At 43.4% G+C, this 16,510-nt stretch overlaps 1 protein-coding gene across 1 annotated transcript in view; it reads right to left on the reverse strand.

Moving 5' to 3' along the window:
- The window catches only part of LOC122564275 (coagulation factor XIII A chain-like), a 100,582-nt gene that overhangs the window by 4,616 nt on the left and 79,456 nt on the right, over window positions 1–16,510 (reverse strand). The window contains exon 13 of the mRNA XM_043718950.1: window positions 269–655. Within this exon, the coding sequence (XP_043574885.1) occupies window positions 269–655 (387 nt within the window). The remainder of the gene's footprint in view (window positions 1–268; window positions 656–16,510) is intronic.

The following is a 16,510-nucleotide window of genomic DNA, read 5'->3' on the forward strand; positions in this document are numbered from 1 at the left end:
ATGACCCACACAGACGACCCATGTCTGAACGAACCACGCATCAAGTGAAAATTCAAGATCACAGCAAAGAAAATGAGCAAAACTTAGCTGTTGCAAAATTCAAAATAGTTTCCATTCCATATACCCACCAGCAACACGGAAATCAGATCCAACTGATTTCAATTTCCCAACTGTATAGGAGAATAAGTCTTATTGGATGCCATTTAGAAATGATGTCCCTGCAGGTTTGAACATTAAGAAGTGGAACCTCCACCCCAAATAAATATTTAAATGAAGCATGCATATATGGCTGCTCCCTCACCAAACCCCCAATAACCCCATAACTGGATCACAATACACCGGTAATCAGAAAATCCAGAACAATGGGTCTCACCTTGATGAGGTTCCACAGTGACTTTAATGGTCTCCCTCTTAAATTCAATTTTTGGAACTCCAGTGTAGAACACCACGGTGCCACTGAGAAAAACAGTTGTACTGCGTTTTTCATTGCTGTTGTTTTGGAGTTCTATGCCAACAAAGAAGTTGGTACCAAGGAGGACATTCTCAGGAACATGCATGTTTAAAGATACATCCATTGTGACCTCAGTTACAGCTTGTTCCTTCTTCAGCCCGTATTGGATTGCTGTGTTCAGTGCCATCCTCTCCTCTGGACTACCTAAAGAGAGTGGTAACAAAAAAAGGAATGGCGATGAGGTCTGCCTATGAGGTAATTTTACAAGAACTAGAGGGCATAGGTTTAGGGTGAGAGGGGAAAGATTTAAAAGGGACCTAAGGGGCAGCTTTTTCACACAGAGGGTGGTGCGTGTATGGAATAAGTTGCCAGAGGAAGTGGTGGACACGGGTACAATTACAACATTTAAAAGGCATCTGGATGGGTGTATGAACAGGGAAGGGTTTAAGAGGGATGTGGGCCTCTAAAATTGGATTAGATTAGGTTAGGATATCTGGTCAGCATGGACGAGTTGGACTGAAGGGTCTGTTTCCGTGTTGGACATCTCTATAACTCTACGCCGCCATATGCATTGTTCATCAGGATTAATAAATGGTAAGTGTTGGGGAAACTCAGCATCTTGCGAAGAGAAACTGTGTCACCTTTGAAGCTTAATGTGACTCTTATTTGGAACTGAAAAGGGGACTGATCATAGGTTTATTCAATGGGAGGGTAGATTCATAAGATGACCTCTCTTCCAAAGTGCTGTGCAAAGTCACGATATCTCATAGGGATCGATTTTGGGGCATCCCTCTTCATAGACAGGAGGGATAGTTGCCCCTGAAAATGGAGTGGAAAACCTGCTCTTTAATCCTATTTGCTTAAGACTTCCCCCCCCTTGCCACTTTGCAAATGTAACTTATGTCTGCTGGAAGTCATGCTATGCAGTAATTCTCCTCACAGCTAAATTCGATTTAAATTAAAAATTTATTCATGTAGAATTAAAAATTCATTAACCTGGATTGTTTGAAAGTTGGCATCTATAGATCACAATTCTGATGTGGCAGATTAGTGCATTTTTAACATCACATATCTCACTCCAATTGTGTTTTCTGAAAGCTTTTACTGCTGAACTTGATTTCTCTGTTACTTGAATTCCTTTCCTCTCACTCCCTTTACTATATCTTTCACTTCCTGTACAAGATAAACCGGCTTCACTCTCTACTCATATACCATTCCTGTTTCATTAATTTAGTGTTTCAGTCTTCCTCCACCCTTGCCATGCATCAAGTAATTTGCTACTTTGAAATTTGGCCAGTAGATTTTAGCTGTGATGACAGGGTGGCTAGTTATTTATGGATGAGAAATTGCTTAGCATCAGCCTGTCAGTGCAAACTGGGTAGAAAGAAGAGTCTTCTGTTATAACGGGAGGCTTAGGCTTATGCAGTATTGGCCTTGGGCTCCACTTACATCAGACTGGTGAACTGCATAGAGCTCACAGTGTCCCGAGGCAACATGTTGGTAAGGCTGGTTTGAATTTCAGCCCATTGTATCATCAACAGTGGCTCTTGGCAGTTTGTGAATGAGGGACTAAGTGATTGGGACTGTGTGAGCACAGACAGAGGGAGATAAGTGAACAGTAGGAACAGGGGTGATCAGGATTGACAGTGAAACAGACTTGCCAAATTATGCATCTTGGTGCCCATTTGAAGATTGAAAAACAGTGTAGCATTGTTGAATTTCCAGGCCCAAAGTATTCATGGCAATCAGTGTTTTATTTCCTGTTCAAGCAGTGTGGAACATTGAAACATTCCTGTTACAGTGTTCCATATTTGCTGCATGCTTAACAATTAGCCAAGACTTAAACGCTTTGTAATTCTCATTAACGTGACAGATTGGTACAGATAAACCGATTTTATGCTTTTGAATTAAAGGTCATATTAATGTCAGAATTAGGAAGAATAAAATGTTTAAACGTTTGGCAATTAAATAAAGGTTAAGGAAAGGAAATATAGATGCAGATATTACAGAATTAAAATAATGCAGATCATAAAATAGCAAGCTTTAAATTCGGCGCAGATTTTCTTGCTGGCTTGCCCATTGCTGATGAGTGAGACGTGCAGTTTCAAGACTCTTTCAACAACCATCATACCCTTCACATCATCACCATCACCTTCTGCACTCCTTCCCCCATCATATCCTTCACATCATCACCATCACCTTCTCCACCCCACACCCTTCCCTTCTCTTCACTGTCGTGTTTTCTCTTTGGGAAATTTCCCACTTGAAACCTGAGCTGTAGACATGGCAACATGTTGGCCTGAATTGATTTTGACAGAAGATACCCAAAGATTACATTTCAAAAAGAGGAGCTTTAATATGGTCAGAAAATAGAATAACCCACTTGCAGAGAAAAGGAAACAAACACATTCATGAGAAAGGAGTGACTTGTAGTTTGAACATTGCAATCCACAAATTCAGAACAAATAAGGGGAGGACAATCCTTTGAACTTTAAGGTTTCATCTATCTGGCCTACATGTGACACACAGCCTTGGGTTGACTCTTAACCCCAATAATCTCCAGCCCCGAAATGGCCCTATCAAGCCACACTGCTCAAGGAGTAACTAGAGAAAGGTAATAAATGCTGTCCTTGCCATCAATGCCCACACCCCATGAAATAATAAAGAAAAAAATAAATTGTCAGCTTCCCTGGGACTTCCCAAATCTCAGGTCAGGGGTGTAATGAAATGTTCCTCACTTACCACAATGAGTGCAGCTCCCATATAACACATGACGCTCAATACCATCAAGGACAAAGCAGCCTGTTGAATTGTACCATGTCCATCACCTTCAATATTCACTCCCTCCAACACCAGCGCGAGTGTTTACATAATAAACTGCAGCAACTCACCAAGGCTCCTTGGGGAGCATATTCCAAACACACAGTCTCTACGATCTAGAATGGCCAGGAGAGCAGATGCATGGGAACACTATTACCTCTAGGTTCCCCATCAAGTCACTCACCACCCTGACTCACACTGCACCATTCTACACAGTCATGAGATCAGATCCTGGAACCCCCTCCCTAACAGTATATCTACATCACATGGATGGCAGCGGTTCAGACTGGTGGGTTCACCACCATCTTCTCATGGGCAATTAGGGATGTGTAACCAATGTTGGCCGAACCAGCGACATCCACATTCCTATGAAAGAATAAAAATGATGACAGCTTACATGCTGTGAGGGTGTCTTAACACCATCAAAGGCACCAGTGGGTCTATGGTTATTCAACGAGTGAGACCAGTGTGGAAGATACCTCATCATGGGTGAGGTCTTAGCTAATTTACACCACCACTGACAAAATCCTTCAGGTTTAACTGATCCAGAGATTAAGTCACATGAGATCCAGGCTGAGTTGTAAGTTGCGTACAAAATTAACTTGATCATAGCACAACAGTTGGTAGTTGTGGAGGGGGTGTCTTTCTAACTGGAGGTCTGTGACCAGTGGGGTTCTGCAAGGGTCAGTGCTAGGTCCTCTCTTGTTTGTAATTTATATAAATTATTTGGATGAAAATATAGGAAGTCTGATTGGTAAGTTTGCAGACAACACTGAAGTAGAGTTGTGGATAGCGAGGAGGGTTGTCAAAGGATACAGCAAAATGTAGATCACTTGGAAAGTTGGGCACCGAAATGGCAGATGGATTTTAACCTGGGAGGTTAAAGAGGGAAGTTTACATTAAAAACTTTACAAGTCCCTTAGGAGCATTGATATACAAAGGGATCTTGGGATGCAAGTCCATAATTCCCTGGAAGTGGCAGTGTAACTGGAAAAGGTGGTAAAGAAAACATACGTTATGTTTGTCTTCATTGGTCAGGGCACTGAGTAAAGAAGTTGGCAAGTCATGTTGCAGCTATATGAGATTGTAGTTAGACCACATTTGGAATGTTGTGTGCAATTCCAGTCACCACACTATAGGAAGGATGTGGAGGCTTTGGAGATGGTGCAAAGGAGGTTTGCCAGATTGTTGCCTGGATTGAAGTGTGATAACTATAAGGAGAGGCTGGATAAACTTTGTTTTCCCTCGAGCATCGGAGGCTGAGGGGCAACCAGATAGATGTATACAAAGTTATGAGAGGCATGACTAGGACGGATAGTCAGAGTCTTTTTCCCAGGGTAGAAATGTCAAACACTAGGGGATGTAGGTTGCAGTTGAGAGAGGAAAATATTAAAAGACATGTGCGAGGCAAGTTTTACATCAAGGTTAGTAGGTGCTTGGAGCGCACTGCTATGGGAGGTGAAAGCAAAAATGATAGCAATATTTAAGAGGCATTTAGACAGACACATTAACAGGCACGAAAGGGTGGGATATAGACCATATAAAGGTAGATGGGATCAGTCTAGAATATCATCATGGTCAGTACAAAGGCCAAAGGGCCTGTTCCTGTCCTGTACTGTTCTATACTTGATGTTCATTATGTGCTCAAGCTATTGCTGTTGTATGCGATGGACTAGATGAACCAATAGGTATTTTCATCAAGTCGTACAGCGCAGAAGAGGCCCTTTTGCCCATCAGGTCTGCACTGACAAAACGACTCTAAATCTACACCAATCCCACTTCCCAGTATTTGGCCCACAGCATTCAATGCTATGGCACTGCAAGTGCTCATCTGAGTATCTTTTAAAGGTTGTGAGCTTTCCCGCCTCAACTTGAAGATAGTGAGGACTGCAGACGCTGGAGAGTCAGAGTAGATAAAATGTGGAGCTGGATAAAGCACAGTAGGTCAAGCAGCATCAGAGTAGGAAGAGAGTCAACATTTCGGGCCAGGACCCTTCAACTACCTTCTGAAACAGTGCACTCCAGATCCCCATCACTTTCTTCAAATCCCCTCCAAACTACTTGCCTTTCATCCTAAGTTACACCACCTTGTTATTGACTCTACAACGAAGGGAATAGTTACATTTTATCCACCTTGTCATAATCTGAACCATCTTAATCAGGAGCCCTCTCAGTCATCTCTGCTCTAAAGGAAACAATCCAAGCTTATCCAGCTTCTCTCCGTCGCCAAAGAGCTCGAACGCAAGCAGCATCTGGTGAATCTCCTCTGAACCTCCTCCAGTGCAATCACATCCTTCCTTATAGCATGGTGACCAGACAGCTCCCTGCCCTGGTCGGAAGTGAAGACTGCACTTGCTGGAGATTAGAGCAAAAAGTGTGGTGCTGGCAAAGCACAGCTGGTCAGGCAGTATTCGAGGAGCGGGAAAATCAACATTTCGGGCAAAAGCCCTTGCCAACGTGAAAGAGTTTACAGATTTAAGAACTATTTGACTCAGCCACTTTGGTGTGTGAGCAAGATGGAATGACTCACATTAAATGAGTTGCCCAGGTGAGAAAGTTGCTTATGAAAAATAAAAATATGTGGATCAATGACCTGACATTTAAGATGGTTACATAATTGCTTTGCCTCCATGATTTTAAATATATTTTCACATAGGAATTTATCCTGTCAAATTTCAAAACAACTGATAATCTCCCTCATTTTAAAATTGTGAAACTTTATGACTACATGCCACTTATTGGGGTGGCATGGTGGCTCAGTGGTTAGCACTGCTGCCTCACCGCACCAAGGTCCCAGATTCAATTCCAGCCTCGGGCGACTGTCTGTGTGGAGTTTGCACATTCTTCCCGTGTCTGTATGGGGGTGCTTTGGTTTCCTCCCAAAGATGTGCAGGTCAGGTGAATTGCCCATGCTAAATTGCCCATAGTGTTAGGTGCATTAGTCAGAGGGAAATGGGTCTGGGTGGGTTACTCTTCGGAGGGTCGGTGTGGACTTGTTGGGCCGAAGGGCCTGTTTCCACACTGAAGGGAATCTAATTCATTTTTTAAAAACTAATAATTTATAGTGGGGGCCATGCAGCTTCTAGAAAATGAGGTTACTGGGATCTCAGATGAATAAACATTTGCTGAAATCACTACCTTTTATCAGAATTTAGCTGCTCTTTGCTTCAGCATTTTTGTCTTGTTTTTCTGAAGATGAAGCATCAAGAAGCTTCAGTTCAGAGTATGAAGCCAAGTTTTGTATGTAAGTCAGCAGCTTTTTTAAAATTTGAGTGCTTGATTACCAATAGCTTTTTCAAGCAGACTCTATTACACATATGCTAAGCTAATTATCTTTTTTGTAGCCTTCTGTATTAGAACCAGGTTTTTATCTATATCACAGGGGAGATTGTAGGATTGCGTGGGTCAGAAATAACAACTTATAAGTAACCCGCTTTCTAGTTAAATACTTGGAAAGAAGAGTAAATTTTTATAATGAGCAATTGAAGAAATGCTGAGAGTTCATTGGACAAGCACTGCTGCAAAACTAGCTTGGAGCCATGCAAGGAGAGATGAAAGTGAGCTGGGATTAACTGCAACAGAACAGGACAGAGGATGAACCCAAGACAAATGATGTCTCATTTCAGTTTATGTAGACTTGACACTGTCAGGAAGTTCTTTGGAATAATCCCCAAGACATCAAGTTATGGAGTCTCTTAACCCTAGTATTCTTGGTTCCCTATATTCTAGTTTAGAAGGTTGAGAGTTACTTCGTTGGAATGTATATAATTCTTCGGAGGCTTGATACAGTGGAACTGTTTTGTCCCTGGCTGGAGAGACTAAACCTGGATCACAGTTTTGAAATAAGGGATCAGCTACTTAGGTCCAAAACTGCCTGATAGTGTGGTGGAGGCAGCGGCCATTAAACAAATTGGATAATTTGAAGACAAAAGACTTGCAGCAAAATGGGACAAATGCTGGGCAGTGGGACTTAGCAAATTACTCAAACCTACAGAGACACAATGGGCTGAATCACCCTCTTTCTGTGATGTAACCATTCTCTAATTCTGAGAGAAATTTCTTCATTCAGATGAGTGCGAATCTTCGAAAATTTATCACCCCAGAAGAGTATGGAAGCTGCACTCATTGAGTATACTCAAGGCTGAGATCTGGACAGTTTCAGACACTAAAGGACTCAGCAGAGATGTTGGGACAAAGTGGGAAAGTAGAGTTGAGGTGGGCGATCAGCCATATTGGTACTGAACGGTGCAGCAGGCTTGAGGGACCATTTGCCCTCCAGCTGTTGCAATTGCCAATGGTTTCCAAAGAAATGCCTCCGTCCTCCTGCAATTCCAGCCTCCCACAAGTGGTGTCACTACTGCTTTGTGTATTGGGTCTTCACTACAGGTCTTTTTCAGTGTGTCACGTAGCAAGTGTCTTAAGCCTTGACATTAGTTGCCCAATTTAAAAAGATAAATAGGCTGTTTTGTTAATTGGGGAAACAAATATTGGAGAATCAATAAATGAAAGGCCAATGAGATCTCTGGTTCCGCAGCCATCTCAAAGACTGAAATATTGAATAAAGGCCTATGACTTTGACACAAATGTACAGTACTGGGAGGGCTTCCTGTGCTTGTCTGTCCATTAAATTTGAAGGAGTGCCCTGGAGGCTTCTGGATATAAGTTAAAGTTAAACATGGTGACGCTCCATGTTGAGAAAGTGTATTTGTAAAATTCAACCCTCGGGATAGGAAAAATATTTTCATCAAAATGTACATTGGACCACAATAACATGCTCAGGGTACAGTGCGGATACCTGTGGTCAGAGCATTTATTGAAGAAAACTAGCCTCTGCCTCACAAATGTGGCAATTGCAATGGAACAGCAACATACCCCCGGACCTTTGCAGAACAACTTTGAACCAACAACTTTGTAAAGAAAGGGAGACAAACAGAATTGATTTTATGGATGCATGCTCTACCCATGGAGGGAATTTCTTGGAAAAACACAAGAATTATATGCACTCACAATTGATGGAGATTTTTCATGGTAATGACCCTGGACAGTATAGGCTGTCTGGAGCTAAGTGTCCCATTACCAAGACTGAGAGGCCAGTGCTCCAGGTAGACTTTAAGCCTCAGTCACAGCATCTTCCTGCAGCTTCTAAAGCTGCAAGGGTCTCGGGGTAGACCCTCCACCTTTGAAGACCTGACTCTGTCCTTCACTGGACAGCAAGACCCCTCTCTGCCATTCTTGGGCCAAATGGAGGACCATTACAAGTGAGTGACTGTTTCCCGCACTGTGCCAGCTTTTGACCCTCACCTAAACCTGAAGGCAGGGGCTCAGGAGTCAATAGGGAAAATCCTGTCCCGTGACAAAACACAGAGACAAGGAAACGTTTACTCAACAAAATCTGTTCGGAGACCCATTGGGGACAGGACCGCACTGCTTGCTGTAAAGGAGCATCGTAAATGCAATCAATAAAGTTTGTGTTTACAGTGTTTACCCTGTAGAAATCAAACAGAGTGACACTTCCTCCACCAGATCACATTAAATTTGTGGAAATCACATGAAATTCTCAGCAGTGTGACAGATTTCGCTGTAGTTTTAACAAATTGCCTAACGCATCAGCATTAAGAAAGGTCTCATTTCACCAAAATTTCACAGTTATATATAAATCCCACAGTTAGATTACGCCAAATAACACTTTTCCCCCCGCAGCAGTAAATTTTCACCTTGTGCTTTAAAACTGATTTTATCGAGCACGTTATGCTCATCAGTCTCAGCCTCAGGATTCTCTGCAGCAGCCTGATCATGTTCTCCATGTCCCATTTACAATATTTTCATGCTGTTGCTGTACTTGCAGCTCTGCAGGACAATGGCTTGTTAACCATCGGAAAAATCTGCATGAAGCCTTCTTCCCACACCTCTATGCAAACATTGATCTGCCAGACGTTCATATCCAATCTCAGTGAAATTAAATATTCAATGACTGTAACTTCCAAGGCAGCACAAATGTTGGATACAATAAGCCTTAATGCAGATTTGACTTTGCCAGGTGTATCAGCAGCATCCTTTTATTACTGATTTAAAAACCCGTGACCTTAATTGTCACAGACATTCCGCTGCCACACTGCTGTAATTTTGCTCTCAGCGCTGAGGATAAAAGAGCGGTTTTTTCCAGTCATGTGAGAAACATACAATTGTTCACTGCATCTACACTTCCCCATAGACAAATGCTTAGACAAAGGCTTTTATACTGCAACATTGAAATTTAGAAGAATGAGGTGGGGGGGGGGATCTCATAGAAACATATAAAATCCTGATGGGACTGGACAGGCGAGATGCAGGAAAAATGTTCCCGATGTTGGGAATTTCCAGAACTGGGTCACAGCCATTCAGGACTGAAATGAGGATGTACTTCTTCACTCAGAGTTGTGAACCTCTGGAATTCTCTCCCACAGGAAGCTGTTGGGGCCAGTTCGATAGATATATTCAAGACATAGCTGGAGATGTCCCTTGCGGCTAAAGGAATCAAAGGGATATGGGGAGAGGATGGGAATGGGAAATTGAGATTGCATGATCAGCCGTGATCGTATTAAATGGTGGTGTATTTCTGTGTATTACAGAGTGTTCGCATTCCAAAATATTTCTTTGGTCATAAAACACTTTTGAGATGAACACTTCAGCACAACATGTGCGCGTGAATCTGGAGGGGTGCAAGCAATTAATTGTAGATTTCTTTAAGCAAGCAGTTCTGCTTACTGAGGCACACAGATTATGAACCAGAAGTGCCAGTTAGAATTGTTTATTTCTTACTGAATGAAGTAAAGAAAACAAAGTAAGGGGAAGGAATAAAAGATGGAATCGAAAAAGAGAGCGAATTAAAGAAACAAAAATGAAAAGTTAAAAAGCATTATTACCAATTATTTACAATTTAAGCCAATGAGACTCCACAATTGCAAATATTCATAATCAATCCCAGACAGGTCATTTGGTAATAATTAAGACTTGTCATGCCATTAAAAATTTATGCTGATCCACCACAGCAGTTATAGCATGAGAAGCCTACACTGATACATTAGGGCAAGACTGAGTGGGCGCAACATGATTAGAGTACTGCCTTTTGAATGTTACATTAAACTGAGACCACTTCTCCCTGCGCAGATAGATGTAAAAGACCCCATAGCTCTATTGCAAAGAAGGGGAGGCGTATCTTGAGAGTCCTGGCCAATATCAGATTTGACTTTCTTTTTGTCTCCAAAAAAGAAGTACTGGAATGGGCAAGCTCTGAATTTATCTGGCAAGTTAGTGAATACCTATCACGCAAATACAACATCAAAATGTTCACTGTATTTCAATGCTGAGAGCTCTGTACTCAGAAAAGCTTCGCAGGAGTAGAGCACTGACTTCCTGATATTAACCACACTGGTGGAAACTGTTGACAAATTTGATCCTAAATAATGTTGCTATTCTTTCTACTGCAAAATCCAGATATTGTTTGTGTAGCACATTGAGTGCAGTATTCCTACAGGGGTACAGTGACAACAAAATGAGCAAATGTTTTGACAGGTCCAAATACAGCATAAAATATTTACGACCTCGAAGCAGCACAGAAATGGAAGAAGTTAATGTGCAATTTGCCTCCAGCCGGATTTGTTCACCTGATGCAGCAATATGTAATGTTACGGGCGATAACATTAAAACTGGAACACAGGTCATGTGTATTGAGAACTGCAACAGACATTTTCCTACAATTCACCGATAAATAAATATTACATTCACAGGCACATCAGTGTCTGAGGCAACATTAATATACTTAGTTAGAAAGAGGCCCAAAGTAAGAAGAGACCTTTGTAACCCCAGATCACATGTTATGATACGGTGACAAGATCATGAGTATGTTTCTTAAAGGTAATACTGATCATGAGACATCCCATAATAGAAGTAACCAGGGAAGGAAGGATAGAAAGGCAGAAAGGATTTTCTTAACATAAGACCATAAGATATAGGAGGAGAATTAGGCCACTCAACCCACTGATTACAGCTTAAATGTTTCTTGACCCCATTCTCCTGTCTTCTTCCTGTAACCCTTGTTCCCCTTACTAATCTCTGTCTTAAATACACTCAATAATTTGGCCTCCACAGCCCTCTGTGACAATGGGTTTCACAGATTCATCACCCTGCAGCTGAAGAAATTCTTCCTCATCTCAGTTCTCTTTATGCAGAGAGTAGTGAATGCATGGAATGCGTTGCCAGTGGTGGTGGTGGAAGCAGAGTCATTAGGGACATTTAAGTGACTGCTTGACATGCACATGGCTAGCAGTGAGTTGAGGGATGTGTAGGTTAAGTTAATATATTTTATATTAGCATTAACCCTCAGTACAACATCGTGGGCCAAGGGCCTGTTCTGTGCTTTACCTTTCTATGTTTTGTGTTTTAAAGGGTCATCCCATCACTCTGAGGCTGTGCCCTCTGGTCCTGGTCTCTCCTACTGGCAAAAACATCTTCTCCATGTCCACTCTATCCAGGTCCCTTGGTATTCTATAAGTTTCAATCAGATCCCCCTCATTCTACATCAGGTACAGACCCAGAGTCCTCAACCATTCCTCATATGATAAGCCCTTAATCTCCAGGATCATTCTTGCATATCTCCTCTGGACCCCCTCCAACACCAGCACATCTTTCCTTAGATACAGGACCTGTCTGACCAGAGCCTTATACAGCCTCAGCAGTATATATGTTCTCTTGTATCTCAGCCCTCTCAAAATAAATGTTAACAATGCTTTTGCCTTCCTAACTGCCAACTGAACCTGCACATTAACCTAAAGACAATCCTGAACTCGTCCTTCCAAAGTCAGATTTCTGAAGTCTTCCACCATTTAGAAAATAGTCCACACCTCTATTCCTCCTACTAAAGCATAAAGTCACACTTGCCCACATTATATTCCATCTGCCACTTCTTTGCCCACTCTCCTAGCCTGTCCAAGTCCTTCTGCAGCCACTCCATCTCCTCAACAAACTTTGTGTCATCTTTAAACTTGGCAACAATGCCCTCAGTTACTTTGTCCAGATCTTTGTTAATGTACAGCGTGAATAGGTGTGGTCTGAACACTGGCCCCTGCAGAAGTCCACTAGTCACGGGCTGCCATCCTGAAAAAGATCTCTTTATCTCTAATCTCTTTCTTCTGCCAATCAGCCAATCCTCTATCCAGGCTAATACCTTGCCCCTAACACAATAGGCTCATACCTTATTTAGCAGCCTCCTGTGCTGCACCTTGTCAAAGGCCTTCTGGAAATTCAAATAGACCACATCCACTGGCCCTGCTTTGTCTAAATTGTTCATGACCTCCTCAAATAATTCTAACAGATTTAAAACATAGAATATTACAGTGCAGTATAGGCCCTTCAGCCCTCAATGTTGCACCACCCTGTGAAACCAATCTGAAGCCCAACTAACCTAAGATTCAGTGATGACCTCAAAACCAGAGGCCTTCCAGATTGAAAGCAGCAGCAAGTTGCGATGTCAGGTAAGTGAGGGAGGTGACAATTCAAAATGGAGACATCCTACACCTGCCTTTTCTTTCTATTTTTTAATAAGTGGCTTTTGCGCCTGGTGACCACAGTTTATGGGATGGTGCTGGGGGTGAGAGAGGGTTCCTTCTAGTGGTGCAAGGAGCATCGGAGGCTGAGGGGTGACCTTATAGAGGTTTATAAAATCATGAGGGGCATGGATAGGATAAATAGACAAAGTCTTTTCCCTGGGATGGGGGAGTCCTGAACTAGAGGGCATAGGTTTAGGGTGAGAGGGGAAAGATATAAAAGACCTAAGGGGCAATTTGTTCACGCAGAGGGTGGTACGTGTATGGAATGAGCTGCCAGAGGATGTGGTGGAGGCTGGTACAATTGCAACATTTAAAAGGCATCTGGATGGGTATATGAATAGGAAGGGTTTGGAGTGATATGGGCCAGGTGCTGGCAGGTGGGACTAGATTAGATTAGATTAGGATATCTGGTTGACATGGACAAGTTGGACCGAAGGGTCTGTTTCCATGCTGTAGATCTCTATGACTCTATGTGAGGCAGGCATGGAGAGTCTGTTACCAGGGAGATACCCCCCTGGCAGCGAAACAGTGAGACCCTGGATGGCTGACAGAAAAATAATAATCGGTCTCCTTTAGCTGGTCATTATAGGCCCTGAACGAGTTGGGTTAGCTGGCCGACTGCATGGAGTGGTAGCCCTGGGATAGCACTTCCTGTCTCCATCTCCCAACCAAGCCAGCAGTAACAAATCAAACCTTGAGAAAATGTGCACAGGTGAGGATGGCTCTGATCTGCCTCTGAACCTCCGTTAGTGAAGAAAAGTTACAAAGTGCGTTGCCCCTGTTTGAACAAATAAAAACCTCCTGACACCCCATATCCTTCAGCTCAGTGACTGGACACTGGCTGCTGGTTCACCACAGCCCTGATATCAAACATCTCGTCCAACATGTCCACATTCCTTTTGCGGTTTCACCCCTCAGTTTTATCGGCAGCCTCCTCCAGCCTTACAGCCTCCAAGAACAGTGCGTGCTCCAAACTCTGGTCTTGCAAGAATCCCACACATCCTTTATCACCAGCCTTTGGCAGCTGTGCTGCTCCCGCCATATAGGTCCTTCACTCTAAATTCACTTCCTGAACATTTCCATCTCTCTCTTATTGGTAGGATCTCCCTTTAAACCAACCAACAGTTCTTTTGGCTCAGAGCAATAATCTGCTCCCATGAGGTGTTCTGGGACATACTGCTGTGTAAAAGGTGATATAAAATGCAAGCTGTTGTTGTTTCATTCCTGCTCTTCTTGGCTCATCAGGAAATTTGAGAAGGAATGGGTAAGTCACCTCCTCAGCTCCCTTCTGGGCTTGCTGCTCCTTGGCAGGAGGGTTTCCTGTCAGTTCTTCACTAGGCAACTGTCTCGCTAAAAGAATGAGCTCCAGTAGTGTCACAGTCTGCATGATGTAACCAGGCTGGGATCTATACATTAACCTGCAGCTGCCAAAAGCAGGGCTGTGCATGAGCAGGGCTGGAAAAGGTATGTACCACACTGACGACAATTTAACCTCTTCCACAAACCGTTCCTGTTGGGTGCAGAGAATTAAAGTAGGATGCTTCACTCACATGCATCGGAGTACAGCACAATCTAAACCTTCACTTCAACGTCAGCTATAGTCAGCCATGAGTTAGATTTGCAGGATAATTATAGCACAGAAGGAGGCCATTCGTCCATCAGGTTCATGCCCGCGGTTTGCAAGAATGACTCTGCTAGTCCCGTCCCCTGCGCTTCCCTCGTTGCTTTGCAAGCTTTCTCCCCATCAGGTATTTATCCAATTCCCTTTTGAAAACCAACCACTGAATCTGCCTTCATCGCAAACTCAGACATCCCAAGTCTAACCACTCGCCACACAATTTAATTGCTCCTCATGCCTTTTGACCAGTGATTTGATTTCATTGTCCTCTGGTTCTCAACCCTTCAGCCTATGCAAACAGCCTCTCCCTACTGCTCTGTCTAGCTCTCTCAGGAATTTGAATAACTCTACCAAATGTCTTCAGCCTCAGCATTTCCAACCTATCAGAGATTGAAGTCTCTGACATCCATTGCTCCCAGTCCATTGCTGTGTAACCTGCTCCCCAATGAAGATGATTGATGATTATGTGCCTCTCGCTGTGGAGTCCTCCCGGATTTGGAAGATATCCCTGTCTGGACGACAGCTTCAAGGTAGCACAGGTGAACAATAAGGCAACAAGATTGGGTCCCCAGTCCTCTGGACCCCACACTTGGTGTGACTGACCGTCTATTGGGAGAATGAGATTGGGTTTCTGTCAGTCTGACCTTTGGCCACTTAGTGAAGCCTCATGTGATACCACTGATTTCATCGCTGCTTGGTCAATGGTAACATGGACCTTAATGGCTGCTTTCACAGATGAAGAGGGCGATCTCAGGAAGTGGAGGGTAGGTGATGTGTGCAGGATTTAGACACTCACAGTCAGTGCATCTCCAGATGTTTTATGAAAATAGCTGATGGTTTCTGTCGCTTGGAAATGATAGATGCGTGCTCCTGAGTGTGTACTCACCTGGAGTAATTGTGCGGAAAGAGTCAATTCTCAAACTTGTGGCTGAAAAATGTCAGTCTGAAACTAAAAATATATTTGGGAGCCCAGTTTAAAGTTCACTGTTGCTTTGTGGTCTTTCCCAGGAGCTTGGGAGAAAAAAGTGAAAGAGCTGTACACATAGGCTTTAACACAAACATCAGTCTCTGAGGTATGCCATGGCATTGCTATGATGTCTGGAGTCACATATTCACCAAGAAGGTGGACCTTATACAGTCCAGAGCATATTGCTCTGTAGTCTTACCAACGCGCACAATGTAATAATAAACATTGTTTAACAGTAGCCTAGAAGTCTGACCTGACCTTGATTGAACAGCCCAGTTAGAACATGATCCAACATGGAGGCAGTGATGGAGACAGCAGTCTAAGAGGGACACTGTCCCTGTCAGATGAATGTAAACAACATGGCAAGATTGAGCAACCACAAGACAAGGTTGAATTCTGAGACAAGAAGATCTCCTGAAAATTTCCTGAGTACAATGGACTCGTCGGTGAGGTGAAGCTAGTGAAAACTTCCGTGAAGTGAAGTGAGGAATACTCCAAAATGGCAGCATTCCTGCCTTAGCTCAGCAATCCCGATGTCGCCTCTATATTGGGGAGACAGGTCGCCTACTTGCGGAACGCTTCAGAGAACACCTCTGGGACACCCGGACTAACCAACTCAACCACCCTGTGGCTCAACACTTCAACTCCCCCTCCCACTCCACCAAGGACATGCAGGTCCTTGGACTCCTCCATCGCCAGACCATAGCAACACGACGGTTGGAGGAAGAGCGCCTCATCTTCCGCCTAGGAACCCTCCAACCACCTTAGCCTGCTGGACACACTTTCCTCATTCCTGAAGAAGGGCTCATACCCGAAACGTCGATTCTCGTGCTCCTTGGATGCTGCCTGACCTGCTGCACTTTTCCTGCAACACATTTTCAGCTTAGCTCAGCAATCCCTGACCTTTCTGAGGCCCTTCTCTGCTGATGATGGACTGACTCAAACTTTGATGAGAGCTGTGAAAGGCCCAGCCCTAATCACAGGCCTTGCTCTCTCCCCTATCCTTGAGAACACAGCTCACCCTCCCCTTCCTATTTCTGAGGTATGTCCCAAAGGGGCCCCACTGAAAC

This window comes from Chiloscyllium plagiosum, chromosome 29 (assembly GCF_004010195.1).
Source record: "Chiloscyllium plagiosum isolate BGI_BamShark_2017 chromosome 29, ASM401019v2, whole genome shotgun sequence".
Classification (NCBI taxonomy): Eukaryota; Metazoa; Chordata; class Chondrichthyes; order Orectolobiformes; family Hemiscylliidae; genus Chiloscyllium; species Chiloscyllium plagiosum.